The sequence below is a fragment of the Chelon labrosus genome (assembly GCF_963514085.1).
Source record: "Chelon labrosus genome assembly, chromosome: 20".
NCBI classification, from domain to species: domain Eukaryota; kingdom Metazoa; phylum Chordata; class Actinopteri; order Mugiliformes; family Mugilidae; genus Chelon; species Chelon labrosus.
In genome coordinates this window covers 3368265-3382793 of record NC_140353.1, presented here as the reverse complement: position 1 = coordinate 3382793, position 14529 = coordinate 3368265, and the positions used below count along the sequence as shown (strand labels likewise).

Here is a 14529-nt window from a genome sequence, read left to right as displayed (position 1 = left end):
CATACCGTCACCACCTCCCGCTCCCTCAGATCCTCCTCCTCTATCCACCTCTCTGTGCCCTCGGTCCGCCTCAGTACCATGGGGAGCAGAGCCTTCAGTTGCTCTGCTACCCCAACTCTGGAACTCACTCCCAACATTGACTCTTCAACTATTATATCCATATAGTGGGAGTGACTGGGGCACCGAAACAGAGCCTCTAAATAACAAATTATCTAGCACTAGCAGTAAAATAGCACTAGCATATCATAACAAAATATTGGTGAAATTAAAGGTGCAGTAGGCAGGATTGTGAAGATCCAGGACTTAGCCAAAAAATTTGAATATCGACAACTTCTCAGTCCCTCCCCACTTTCCGCTAAAGCCCAAAACGGTCTCCCAAGCCCCTCCCCCCACAAGGGAGAGCTGTGCACGATAGAGCGCGCGCATATTGGCCCTGGAATACTGTGCACGAGCAGAGAACCGAGAGAGAGCGAGTAAACAAACTAGCATGGAACACACCGACGTAGTTTTTATAATACCCTTCGTTATTGCTAAATAATTTGTCCTAAAGTACAACGGTACAGTCGTTATACTTTAGGTCAAAATATTTAGCAATAGTCAACTTTAGGACAAAATCAAGGTTAGGATGTTTCTGAAAGTAGCCTACATCGGTGATGTTTGCTATCAGTAACAGTTAGAAGCATTCATTGTGGCGTTTTATTCCACAGTTGGTAGATATATGACCGCTACCTGTTGATGTGGTTAGACGTTTGAGAGTGAAGCTGAGGCACAGGCCTCAGACGAGGATTACATCCCGGCTCCTTCTACACGCCCACGGCGAGGTCGAGGTGGTGGAGGGAGGGGAGGGCGCTATGAAATGCGTGTCCATGAGCAGCGATTGACACTCTGTTAGATACACCCCTGGACTTGATTGGTGCATCTGAATGTGGAGCGTTGGATGTCTTGCAAATCGCGCTACAGGCTCTAGGTGGGGCCAGAGGAGCCGAATTTTTTTTTAAATGACCTGCTTCATGCAATTATACTTGAACATAGGGTCAGTTTCAGCAAATATGACAGAAAGTTAGTTTTATAAGACTTGCCTACTGCACCTTTAATGAACTTCGCGGCAGAAAATGTGTTATTTAGAGGCTGCGTTTCGGTGCCCCATTCACTCCCACTATATGGATATACGCGGCGCTCCGCTGGATCTGAATATCATCTGAAAGACTCCAAATGACACCAAAGTTATATGGGTGAGTAAATGATCGTATTTTATGCCAGAAATAAGGCCCACGTTGTAAAAATAAGGCGGTAATTCCCCTTTAGTTAAAGGTTTTTGCACCCAGTAGGGTCTGGAGCAGATGTTTTCACTCATAACATAGAACAGACTCTCAACAAACAATGAATCAAAGACCATTTTAAAGAATTTTTCAAAATGTTTATTACTTGTGCAATTACCTCTGCTTCCAGTACTTTTTTTTTTTAGAAAAACATATCTGTGACAAGCGACGCACGTCTAAAATATACCAACTCTTTTCACCTCTGTAGCAAAAATCTACGGCCTTTAAGTTCGAACATATTGCTGCGATTTAAGTAAAACGATTACATTCCCTTTAACACCTACGGACTGGAGACAATGCTTATATATCGTAGAATATTAAAAGATGTCAAAACATTGAATAATCATCAAATACTCGTGGCTATCGTTACAAAGTGAGTCAAGATCACCAAACTACAGCAGTCAGCACTCAACGAACAAGTGGATTCATTTATATCTAAAGGTGATGTAAAAACTGTGCACAGAATACAGTAGCTACCATAAGTAGTAGTAGTTGTAGTAGTAGTAGTATGGCACACATGAGCTAAATACTTAATACAGCATTTAGAAACTTCTGTCCAGATCAGACGGTGTCATGGGCGTCTGGACGGCGAGGGCTTGGAGCCAAGTGAAACTAAAAATCTGTATTTACACTTGTTAAAAACGCATCTGCTGCTAAAAGTTAGAAGATCTTTTGTTAATATTTCCAAGCAGACGACTTTTCACGGGAAGAAATTTTTGTCAAAACTACAACGTGGGGAAAAAAACGTTTGGCGTCTTGGCCCTCAATCCTCAATCGTCTTGTGTCGCCTTCGTGAAAGAAGAAAATTTGACTCTGAAGAAGGTGCCGACACGACTCTGGCTCCAAGCCCCCGAGCTGGGGTTTGGGAATCTGTTTTTTTTTCCTAGCCTCCCTCCTCGGACTCATCTCTCTCTCTCTCTCTCTCTCTCTCTCTCTCTCTCTCTATCCACTCAATGTTCTCTCTCTCTACCGAACTCCTTTTCACTCATCCACGTCTGGACACACTCACAGTAACAGTGTATTTCACAGAAGGTGAGTTCAGTCTAGTTGGAGTCCTGCATCTCCACACCTGAAGCCTCTTCGTCCTCGCCGACGTTCGTCTGCTCCTCGTCTGGAAAAGCAAAACATGCAGATTTCAGACTGTGTTACGTTTTCAAACTGGTTGCCTTCCTTGTTTCGTTTCCGTGCAAATGACAGTTTGAAGTTTGATCTCTTTACAAAGACACACTGATGAGGAAAGGTTAACTGAGGAGGTTCAGACATTTGTATGACTTGTGTTTGGCGATGTTTAGGCAAACTGCACTATGACCTCAATCAACCAGATGGTGGTGCTACAGTTAAGGCCCAATTCGTTAGAGGCCACGCCCCTCACACCTGAATCCTACTACGACTCCAGGTCAATGTGCTCCACAGAACAACTCTCAAGACTTTCATATTTGTCTGGAAACTGCTGCACATGTTTATTTTTAAACTCTGACACATGTATATTTGTAGCTGATTCTTTTTTTGGCAGCATTTTTCTCGCTTCCCCGGTTCGAAACAGCTGGTAAAAAAAGGTCTGGCCATTTGCTCAAACCAGATGTTGTATTTACAGTGTTAGGTGGGGCGGCCTGACTGATCTGCCAATGACATAAGGCACAGGATGCACTGACAGGATGCGCGGTAGAATTTCCCCTTTAAAATGAGCTTTAATAGACATTCAGGTGCAGTTTGCAACGTCAAGTGCTGCTTATAAGCAGAATGAATGCTAATAAAGTCGTCACACTGGACACATTAACTGTGTCCCTTCAGTTACCATCAGTGTTCTGTTTAGGATGATTTGACTTGATACTGCCATTCATTTTTACAACTCAGCAGTGCATGTAGTCACAGTATTACGCCACAATAGTCCTTCATTCGTATGACGGACTAAGGACAGGAAGCCGTCACAGGAAGTGAACTTTATAGAGACGGTGTAGAGGGACTAATTTGTGGCGGCCTGCCGGGAAAAACAAATATGCAAATGACCTGTCAGCCGCAGCTTGTATGACTCATTGATAAGAATAAATTTACGGCGCCGCATACGAATGTTATCGGCAACTTTAAGATCCCCACTTTATAATAAGGCTGGGTTCACGGAATAAATTGTAGTTTCTTGTCTTGTATTGTTGAGGAGACATGCGGGACACACTAAAGACAGAAACAGGCTCATGTGTTGGATCTGTGCTGAAGTCTGAAGAGCAAATACACGATGCAGACCAGCAGCAAATGTGATTCTCTTTTCTGTGTTGCAGTGATTTTGGTAAAGAAAAAAAATTAACCGTCGATCTGCGTTTATTAGTCTTTGTTTGAAGCACAAATGCTCAAAAAGGTGTAGGTGATCTGGGGAAGCCCAAGGAAGAAGATATCTACAGAAGAGATAAGAGATCTACACAAAGCGCTAGTTGTCAGCTAGTCAGTTTCTGTGCATTCTTCTTTAGACAGTGGTGACATTTTTGGCTGTTTCGTTTAAAATATTAAAAATATTAAAACATTTTGTTTATTTTTGGTAAAATATTGAATAGTTGTACCGGTCCAGGCCTCGTCTCAAGCCAAATTTAAGATCTACGCCGCAGCCAGAAATGCAACAAACGTCCTGGCGGTGCAGACCACAACAACCGGTCTGAAATCTCATTTCCTCGTCCACATCTCTGTCTCTGGCCAGACAAGCACAGAAAATCCTCCCTCCTTCTGTCTCCCATGCAACATAAACTCAGAGGTCTTTTCTCTTTTCTGCTGAACCATAGCGGTTTCAGTAAATCGCTCACTTCCAGTCACCATTGTCTGAAATACATGGAAAACTCTAATCGTAAAGTCTAGATGCTCGCAACAGCTTAGGCAGCCAGTCCAGAACATATTTAGATGCAGCGGAGAGCAGCGTATATCTATATAGTGGGAGTGAATGGGGCACCGAAACACAGCCGCTAAATAACGCATTATCTGCCGCAAACAACATCCAAGTAACTCTGGACTCAATGGGGAATAGCACTAGCATATCATAACAAAATATTGGTGAAATTAATGAACTTCGCGGCAGATAATGCGTTATTTAGAGGCTGCGTTTCGGTGCCCCAGTCACTCCCACTATATGGATATATGCGGTGCTCCGCTGGATCTAAATATCGTCTGAAAGACTCCAAATGACACCAAAGTTATATGGGAGAGTATATGACCGTATTTTATGCCAGAAATAAGGTCCAGGTTGTAAAAAACGGTAATTCCCCTTTAAGCTTGATTCATACTCTAAGGGTTTATATCTGGGCTGGTGGCCTAAGCTGCTGCGAGCATCTAGACTTTACGATTAGAGTTTTCCATGTACGTATTTCAGACAACGTTGACTGGAAGTGAGCGGTTTATATTTACCGAAATTGCTACGGTTCAACAGAAAAGAGATAAGACCTCTGAGTATATGTTGCATAGGAGACAGAAGGAGGGAGGATTTTGTCTGGCCAGAGACAAATATGTGGTCGAGGAAATGACATTTCACACCGGTAGTTGTGGTCTGCACTGCCAGGATGTTTGTTGCATTTCTGGCTGCGGCATAGATCTTAAATTTGGCTTTAGACGAGGCCTGAACGGGTACAACTATTCAATATTTTATCAAAAAAAAAATTAAAAAATCCATGAAATTAAAACATATTTCGAGCTTCCAAACGTCTGAAATATGTTTTAGCCTGACTCAGCTCAGCCTGGTAACACGCCATTTGGATACAGAGGATAAAATAGTAAAATTAGATATTCCTACAACCAATCAGAGTCATTTTGTTGTTAATAAATTCAGCTCCATGGCGCTCAGGTAACGTCCCGCCCAAATGATTTGATTGGCCCGGAGCATAATCAGTTCAAATGGAGAGACTCCAGACCAGGCTTCCTGGCTAGTTATGTTTATTTTCTTCTGGCATTTACTCACGTTTTAAACTGCATTAATAATTTGACTTATAATCTTATCTCATCTTTTTCTTAAGTATTTGAGTATGACTCCCACTAATAAGATTAGTCCATGTGACTTTTGTTTACTTACTTGTAGTTGGCTGATCTGAATCTAATTATGCCAAATGCCAAAAGTCAACACAATCAGCTTTTCTGTTTAGTCTTCACCTGCAGTTTGTTTGTCTGCACTCTGCCTCTCGGTCTGGGCGTCCGGAGAGCCCGGCTCATCCGGCGGCCAGCGTAGCTCGCCACTCTCCACCTCGGCGCCGTCCGTCGGCTCCACCACAATGGAGGGGAGCCTCTTGGATAACTTTGGATACCTTTCATGGGCATCTGGGAAGATCTGGTGAGGGGCTTATGTAAGGTTAACTGGAGGGGTTATGGAAATGTCATGCCACACGTGAAGGAACAGCAATGCGGTAAAAATTGGATTACTGTGTGTGCATCTCGTGGAAGGATCCCAGACAGACTTGTGATCGAGATGAAGACGGATTTGACTGTTTGGTTAAAAATAGATGCATTTACAAAAAAGGTTTACACTTAGGCCCAAGGATACTGTGTCCTTTTCGCCTCCTGCTCCTCCCCCACTGAAGTCCTCCGTCCCCGGCTCGAGAGAGTTCATCACCTCAGTCATCCTGGAAGAAAACAAACGCTGATGATCAATAAACTTTAGCGTCCATGAGGTGACTTCCCTGTTAAACCTACGGATTAGAACAGGGCAGCGTTTGTTCATGACTCAGGTATCACTTTGGCCTCAGTGTGTCTGGTAGTACATGGCTGATAATGACCAATTAGCACCAATAATCCGAAGCGCAAATGCTCAGCAGTGGAGAGACAACAGCTGACTGTCAGCTTGATGTGACGGGGGATTAACCTGCATTCAACAACAACTACCGTCGAATACATTTTCATACTCCTGCCTAAATTATATTCAGATTGTAGCACCTCGGTTTTTGGGGAAAGAAGGAAATACTGTGACCGGAGGCATCACAAAGGTAGAACTGTGAACTAAAAGCAACTTTTGTTGAAGTATAGAGGCTTAAAAACTGGAAAACAGAAGATTTTAAAACTGACTGTACTGTGAAAAGCATGAGTCCTGAAAAAAGGAACAACAGTAGTCCCTTTGTTTTGCAGCAAATGCCAGTTTATTCCCCTTTCCACCATCTACACAGGGCACACAGAACCTGTTGCACTTGGTTTTCTGATGCTATATGAACAAACTGGTCTTTTTTTTTATTTTATTAAATATAGTTTTCTATGTATTGTAGTTTCCATTTTTATGTTCACTTTTACACCTTACACATATTCTTCTTTTACTAGTGGTCTTTAAGAGTGTTGTGGGTGAATAAAATTTATCTTTATAAGTCACAACTGCCATGTCGAGGGGTTTATGTTTGATTCAGCTAAACTTTTTACAAAGAACAAAGGTTGTGGACTTTAGACTCTGGCGGTTGAGGCGTCAGACTCCAATAAAAATCTATAAATATGTAATGTCTGACAAACAATAAAGAGTGGAACCAGTGTTTTCTGGGCCATTCCAATAACAATATGCTAAAATAGCATTAATGCTGCTGTTACTATCCAAGTGGAAAACTGCCAAGGCTGACGATGAAACCAATCCGAAGTACCAAAAACTGCAGTTCCTCAAATGACCACTAGATGCTGGCTCCGAAAGCGAGTCAATCCCCGTAGACTTCCATGTTAAAATGTGACTTTGCAGCAGAAATAAACATGTTTACAGTCTGGTTCAAGGAAACAAACAAAATAGATAATTTCTCCATTCATGTCCTGTTATATCAGGGCTTAAAGTTATAAATAATTAAGGGGCGTGGCTTCTTAGCTAGCTCCTCTCACACTCAACCTCTTTGAACAGTTTTGAATTAGCCAGGAGTTAGGTGGACTGAGGCACCACCAAGATGGAGACGGCTGGAGACACCACATTGAGCTTCAAGACAGCACTTCAGGCTGATGTCCATCTTTATATACAGGCAGCGACCTGCACTTTTAAAACTGCAGTTTTCAAGCTACTTTGCAGCAGGGTTGGTCCGCCATCTTGGAAAACTTGCCACAGTTCTTCATAGAATTTATTCCGTCTCTGTCTCCTCAGCCTGATTCCATGGATGTTTTGGACTCTTTGTCCTGCTGCAGAATGAATCAGCGATGGCAAATAAATCTCAAACAAAGGTCAAGGTGCTTAAATTTTTACTAAACTTTAGTCTGCAGACATGCAACGTTGGTTAAATGTTCTAATTCTTACGCTGAGCTTCAACACCGCTCTTCAGGAAACATCCAGATTCTTTGAAGTTTAAAAAAAAAAATCAAGGAAACTTAAACCTGCACTAAGGGATTTAATTTCTCCTACTAAGAGGGCAGAGGAAATAAGTTGTCAACTCCATAATAAACTGCCACGCCAGAGCGACATCAGCGTTCATTTGGATTTAATACCAGTATTTATTTTCGTTTTTTTGGCTCTGCCTCTTAAAATCTGCGGCACAGAGAACAAAAACAGAACAGACAACGAGCTCTAACACTGATAAAGCCGATAAGGAGATGCAGATCACTGCTTCTGCGTCTGTGTAACATTATCGCATCCTTCATCCTCCTCCTCCACCTCCTCCTCCTCCTCCTCCATTATCGTCTCATATCTGAAGACCTGTCGCAGGTTAAGCTGATATTAATAATTCCCTTACTGCCCGTTTAATAACCAGAAAACAGTCCTCGGCTCGGAGGCGAAAGGAAGACTTTACTTGTCACAACTTATCAGAAACACCACTTTCCACACAATCAGAACATGCAGTTGCTGTTGCTATGGGGACGAGCTATTGAGATTTTATGCCTCTGATTATCTGAGTAGTGCACTTTGCCTGAGCGCGCCAGGCCGAGGGCTGATTTGGGGGTATTCATGTGTGCCGTTACGCAGCAATTACCGCCGGCAGGACGGGGTTGCGTTGTTGTGAGACTTCTCTGAGAGAAACCTGGGGTCGCTTCTGCCCTTCGCCATCACCACCGCCGTCATCATCATCATCATCTCAGCGACGAGACAATGCAGCCTTTGTTCCTCATCAGAGGCTCGCATTGTTCCTCCGAGAGGGGAATCTGTGCGGTCACTCTGTAGGTAGAGGCCCGTGGAGCTCTGCACATGATTTCAGTCTCGCTGGTCTAGTTTCTGAGCAGTGCACGCACTCTGCGGTGACGTGAAGCGGAACAGACACAAGAATTTAAATGTTGATGCCAGGCGTGACGCCTCAGTCCGGCCTCTTCTTCTTCTTTTTTTTTTTCGCCTGTCTATCGCTTTCTGCAGCTGAATAACAACGTCTCATCTGAGTCGTTAGGTCTGAACGGGGTTACCCATGTGTTAATGTGTGTCTGCTTACAGGAAGCCGCTTCACTTCTGCTTCGGCAGACACAGGAAATGTTAAAATACATTCTCAGCTGGGTCATAGTAAAGCAGGAAGGGCACTAAGTGGTGATTTAACTGATAATCTGTTCATGTACATGTATCAGTGACAGGCTGAACTCCTGTTTTATTTTTATCGTTTGAAGGGTATAGTTTTTAAATAAACCAGATACCACATATGTTCACACATACAAGGTGCGATAAACCCAAGTGCGAGTAAGAAAACAATGTACAGAATATACAAATAATATGTAAAAGGTCAGGGTTTAAGTAAAGAAGAAAACGTTTTACATAGAAAAGGAACAAAAGCAAAGACATCATGCTTTTATTAGGGCTAAAATAATGTTGACTGTATTGTCTTGTATGTGTTTCCACTGGTCTCCCCTATTTAGACATCTTTTTTTTCAACACCTTTTCCTCAATTACAGAAACAGCTGCGGCAATTTGAAGCCTAATCTGTCACGAGAAAATGAATCAGCGACTACTCTGATAATCAGATAAACTATTTGCTTGCCAAACATTTTCTGGTTGCATGAAAGTGAACGAGGGTTTGGACTTTTGGTTTGACGATAAGTTAAAAGACTTCCCCTCCGACTCAGTGTTCTGTAAAACTAAAATCCCAGAGATGAATCTGATTCTGCAGCTTCCAGTCGGATGTTGTTTGTCTGGTTCTTTCAGTTTTGGTTCACTCTCACTGCTCTCAAAGCTGCCATTTTGGTCGTGGCAGTAAATGAGATGGTGGTGGAGACCAAAAACAGAGCAAAAAGAAAGCAAACGCTGCAAATGTGACTTTGAAAGAATGCTAATGTTGCTCTGGTATGCAAAGAGGCACTTAAAAGAGTTTCTTTGCAAGATATTTTCTGACTGCACGAAAGTTTGGACTGTACGTTTGTAGACTTTACTTCCTTCACTTCAATTTTCATGAATGCTAAATGCTAAAGTTCTTGGAGGGGGACAAAAATCCCAAAGTTCGAGACTTTAGGTTCAGATATTTTATCCGTAATGAGCTGCGGTAAACATACAAGCCACCATTTTGGCTGCAGGAGAAAGCAAGAGGGTGGTGGAGACCAAAAGCAGAGCTAAAAGAAAGAAAATGCCGGACTCAAACTCATCAGTTGGTGTCGACAGAATGCTAATGTTGCTCTGGTGTGAAAGCATGTAAAAGGTCGTAATATAATGTGTTCACAACTTTTTTTTTTTTATCTCTGCACACGGTCCAAATGCAACAAAATCTGAATAATAGAACCTCTAAGAATCAGCTGCTGGGTTTATATCTACTAGATGGAAGTAGTATGTTTCTACTTCTTCTTCTAATCTAAGAAAGAAGCTTGTTTCCCAAAACTATTTCTTGAAGGAAAAGCAACAGAAACACCATGAAAAATACTGTTGGGTAGTTTAATCTGCAGCAATAAATCACATGTCTTGTATGCAAAATGTGAATCTGCCGCTGTTAGAAGTGAAGAGTACACTATTATACGTATGGAAGTTTAAAGAGGCATAAAATTAAAACACTTCCTTAGAATCAGAGTCAAATCTCAAAACTCTTCTGATTATTAAAATAATAATAATAATCCAGTCCAAATAAAGTAAATGTATTCATTATGAGAAATGTTGACATTTCAAAACCAGCAAGTGACTCAGATTCATTCAGTCAATCGGACATTGAAACTGCTAGTTGACTAGATGATTCATCCAACGTTTCTGTCTCCGCTAATCACTATATTTATTATTGTCTGTTGTCTAGATCTCTCGGGGAAGCTTAAACCAGAAGCAGGCTGAAATAACTTAGCCAAAGAAAGCTGAAATATATCGATCAATAGACGGAAAAATGAAAAATCTGATGCACAAATTCTCCAATTTCAGTCTCTCAGGTTCAGGATTTCCAACTTTTCTTTGTGGCTTATGATAATATATTTTGTACGTTTGTTTATGATAATTTGAATTTATAGACTATTAAATAAGTACATTAATTAATAATGCATTTTTTTATTTAGGTTGCAGCCTCTAAAATTAACTGCACAGACCACAACCCATTCTGCAGCATCGAACACTTCTTCATCCTCTGTCTCCTTTTTATTCTTCATCTTTCAGATGGAACATGCACATCTGGCGGATTAAAATTCCTCCTCTCCCTTCTGCCCATCAGGAGACTTGGTGTCCAGTTAAAGGAGCAGCGGTTTCACAAAACTGGCCACCTCCTCCTCCTCCTCCTCCTCCTCCTCCTTCTGTTCCTCCGGGGCGATTCAACAGCCACTTTATTTCATTTCTTTTTTGCAGATATCGAAAGGAGGTTGCAGAAATGACCGCTCCACTCTCTCCCCTCTATCTTATCGCCCCAGCTTCACTTCAAACACTTTTTTTCCCCCTTCCTTGCTGCTAAATCAGAGCCAGGAGCCAGCACCACCTCCTCAAACGCAGGTTCCTCTCTCAGATAAATCCGTCAAGTTTCAACAGCCCCAAGGACATGAAGGAGAATTCAATCCATGATGCTCTTTATTTTATTTTTAAATTGTAAAATTGTTCCAGTGCTCTATTTCTACGGAAGTTCAGCTTAATTTCTGCTGTTTCTTGCCCCACTTCACATTTCCTGTTCTATTTTTTGACTCTGATGCTTCTCTGTCACGCAAGCTCGTTTTTTTTTTTTTTTTTTTTTGCAGATTTAAATATATGTAAAACGTGTGCAGGTATGGAGGTTTACCTGCACACAACAGGTAGGCAGCAGACTCAGTTAATAGATTTAAAACAGCAGTATATTAAAACACCTACATAAAAAAAAAAGACTGATCTGTGCAGAAAAACTGTGAAAAACTATGAATTTCCCTATAACCTCCAAGCTCCGGGTTAAATTCTAAACAAGGTCAGTTATTTTTATTATTATTATTATTTTAGTATTATTTTAATAATTTAATAAAAGCAGATTTTAAGATGATTTAAAGAATGAAGGTGAATGAATGTTTCCAGGTGGTTAAAAGCTCCGTACCTGTCTGCGGGCTGATCCAGTGTCTCAGAGCAGAAAGGTCTCCGTCCTCCGCTGCCTCATCACACTGATGCTGCTGGTGATGATGATGATGATGATGGTGATGATGGTGGTAGTGATGATGATGATGATGATGATGATGATGATGATGCGGGCTGTTGTGGGCGACAGGCGGAGGGGCGCGCAAGGATCTCCGATGAAGTTATCGCTCGCAATAAAGTGTTCGGAGCCTGCGCAGTGGAGCAGGACTGGTGCTGCCTTTACTGACAGTCGGGAAAAGAGGGGATTTCCTGAAGTTGTACCTCTGGTGAAGTGATTAGATTCCCCCACACAGAAAAGCATTAAATTGTTGTTGATCTTAAAATGGAGTTTAATGCAAGATTTGATAGAATAAATAAATGAGCACAGATTAATTTGACTTGAACATCTTTTGTTTAGTGCACATCAACTGAGTCTACAACTTTTGGGTGAGTATTGATTGGCAAAATACATACAGTGACGATAATACATGAGAGGCCAAAAGTGGAAGTTATTCAAGAAGGCAGTTTTTCGTTCATATGAGACAATGCACCCTTCCCTAAAGCTCACGCACTGTTCCATTTTTGAGAAGAACTCTTAACCGTATTCTTGGATGTCACTAAAATGACGGTTAATCTTTTAACGTAGTTTCCAGGAACCAGGAAGTTGTTAGAGCAGCACATTGAAGTCCCTGGTTTTAGAATACAATGTTCAGCATTCCCATGTGGGTTCATCAGAAATTCTTCCTCCTAGACTGAGGAACTCCTTTGTCCCCCGTGCCGTCAAACTGTTTAACCACCACTCACTTGGGGGGAGGAGGACAAAAGGGAAAGGGACTGAATGACTTTTTTAACTGACCTGCAACAACATGAGTGCAATAGCAAAGTGCAATAACAATATGCATCTGGTACAACCATGTATGTACAGTACAGTCACAATATTTATTATTATTATTATTATTTCCTGGGTGTTTGGTATTTGGGTCTATAATTCGTGTACATGTATGTCTGACAGTGCTACATGCAATGGAGATGTCAATTTCCCTATATTCCCTATCTGTCTATTGCACTCATAGCAAATCTAGATCTTCTGTAAAGTAAAACTGGAGTCAGAGGACAATATTATATTTGCATTATTATTACATGTTCTGCGCATACTGTGTATATTGCATTGTATAGACAGACTGTTGACTTTATATGATATACATTTCTTTACTTTATACATATTTACTGGGTTGTTTACTTAAAAAATGAGCGCAAACAGGTCAAACTTCTAAAACACTGTCCTGGATTGTTACCAGGTTATAATTCTGTGTTATGACTAAACTGTAGTTTACTTTTGGTTTACATTTGCCCCAAACACATCGCGATATGAACTTTGACCTAACTTCCGTAAGAATGTGGCTAATTTACGAGGTGCACCTGAAGGCAGCACTTAACAAGCAAAAGCAGCCGTTGGAGATTTTTAAATTAGCTACCGTTAGCAACATTTAGCTAAAGATTTCCAATTAAAAGGCTTCATTTTATACAATAAAACCTGAACTTACCAGTATGTTGTCCACTTTTATAACTTACCGTCAACTAAAGTAGGTAAGTAAAGGTTGTACATTGATAACTGTCAGCAGCAACAGATTTTATAGTGTCGAAACATGCAAATTTCGTGTTTAATATAGCATGAATTAAGCATAAGCTAGCAAAAAAAAAAGTTTAACTGAAGATCATTTTATAAGTTTACTATATATCAAGAACACAGTGTAGGTAAACATATTATTGTGATCTGTGTCTCCCTCTAGTGTGTAAATACGTTTATGTTAATTCTACCTACATGGTATTGACAAAACAACAATAATAAATATCTTGTTTTTCTAGTAAAACAGAATGCTTCTGGATTTGAGGAGTTTTCAGTAGTCATTCATTCATTTGTCAGCCTTTAAATGTTAATTTCAAAAGTTATTTGATTTGCTGAAACCCATTTTCTGTATATCAAACGAAAAGCCTAATTTACGAGAAGCACTGAAGGTAGCATTTTAAAGTGGCTAACGTTAGCAACAATTAGCTAATATTGTCAGGTAGCATGATATCCCACATTTTTACTATTAAACTTCAATTTATAAGGACAAAAATGTTGTCTACTTTATATTTTAACGTTTGAATGAAGCTTGAATGGTTTTACATCGTTAAATGTCAACAGTAACAAAGGATTATAGTAAGGAATTATGCTAATTTTGTTTTTAGGATAGCATTAATGAAGATAATCTTTTGCTAATTATTTCTTCTATTCCAAGAACAGAGTCTAAGTAAAAACATCCCTGTGAGTTGTCTCCCTCTAGTGTGTAAATACACACAGTGCGCGTTAAATTCAAGCCATGACAATGTTGTTATCTAATCTTTAATTATAATTTTTATTTTTTTTTTAACAGAAATATACTCATTCATCCAACTTCACCAGCTCTGTAATATTTAAATCTTAATTTCAATTTGCTGAAACCTGTTTCTGTATATAATGGCAGAGCTAATTTACAAGATGCACCTGAAGGCAGCATTCAAGAAGCAAAGAAACAGCCCTTGCTAACTTTAGCAACAGTTAGCTAAACTTGTCAGGTAAGATGCCACATTTTACAACCATAAAGCATGAACTTGTAGACACAAAGATGCTGTCAACTTTTATATTTTAAACCTTTAAGTAAAGTTTGACAAGTTCCACATCGCTAAATGTCGACAGGAACAAACGTTGTAGCAAATAATCATGCTAATATTGTCATTAAGCTAGCATAAATAGGTTTCAATGAAGATTATTGCTAACTGTTTATTTTATCCCGAGAACAGTGTAAGTAAACAAGATCTTGTGAGCTGTGTCTCCCTCTAGTGTGT

At 40.5% G+C, this 14529-nt stretch overlaps 1 protein-coding gene across 1 annotated transcript; it reads right to left on the bottom strand.

Moving 5' to 3' along the window:
- Nucleotides 1-1072: 1072 nt before the first annotated feature.
- LOC311505044 (protein LBH-like) lies at nucleotides 1073-11928 on the bottom strand. The gene is made up of 4 exons (XM_084568443.1): nucleotides 11645-11928; nucleotides 5824-5902; nucleotides 5436-5610; nucleotides 1073-2430 (listed from the first exon to the last, which is right to left on the bottom strand). Exons 2-4 carry the CDS (start codon nucleotides 5899-5901, stop codon nucleotides 2363-2365), a joined length of 321 nt encoding a protein of 106 aa, XP_084424569.1. The 5' UTR covers nucleotide 5902; nucleotides 11645-11928; the 3' UTR covers nucleotides 1073-2362.
- Nucleotides 11929-14529: the final 2601 nt, after the last annotated feature.

Excerpts from the sequence above, each read along its gene's own strand:
- LOC311505044 (XM_084568443.1), bottom strand. The coding sequence starts at position 5,901 with ATGACTGAGGTGATGAACTCTCTCGAGCCGGGGACGGAGGACTTCAGT. Across the intron at positions 5,611-5,823 it reads CAGGAGGCGAAAAGGACACA|ATCTTCCCAGATGCCCATGA; the intron begins GTATCCTTGGGC and ends GCCCCTCACCAG. Across the intron at positions 2,431-5,435 it reads TGCAGACAAACAAACTGCAG|ACGAGGAGCAGACGAACGTC; the intron begins GTGAAGACTAAA and ends TTGCTTTTCCAG.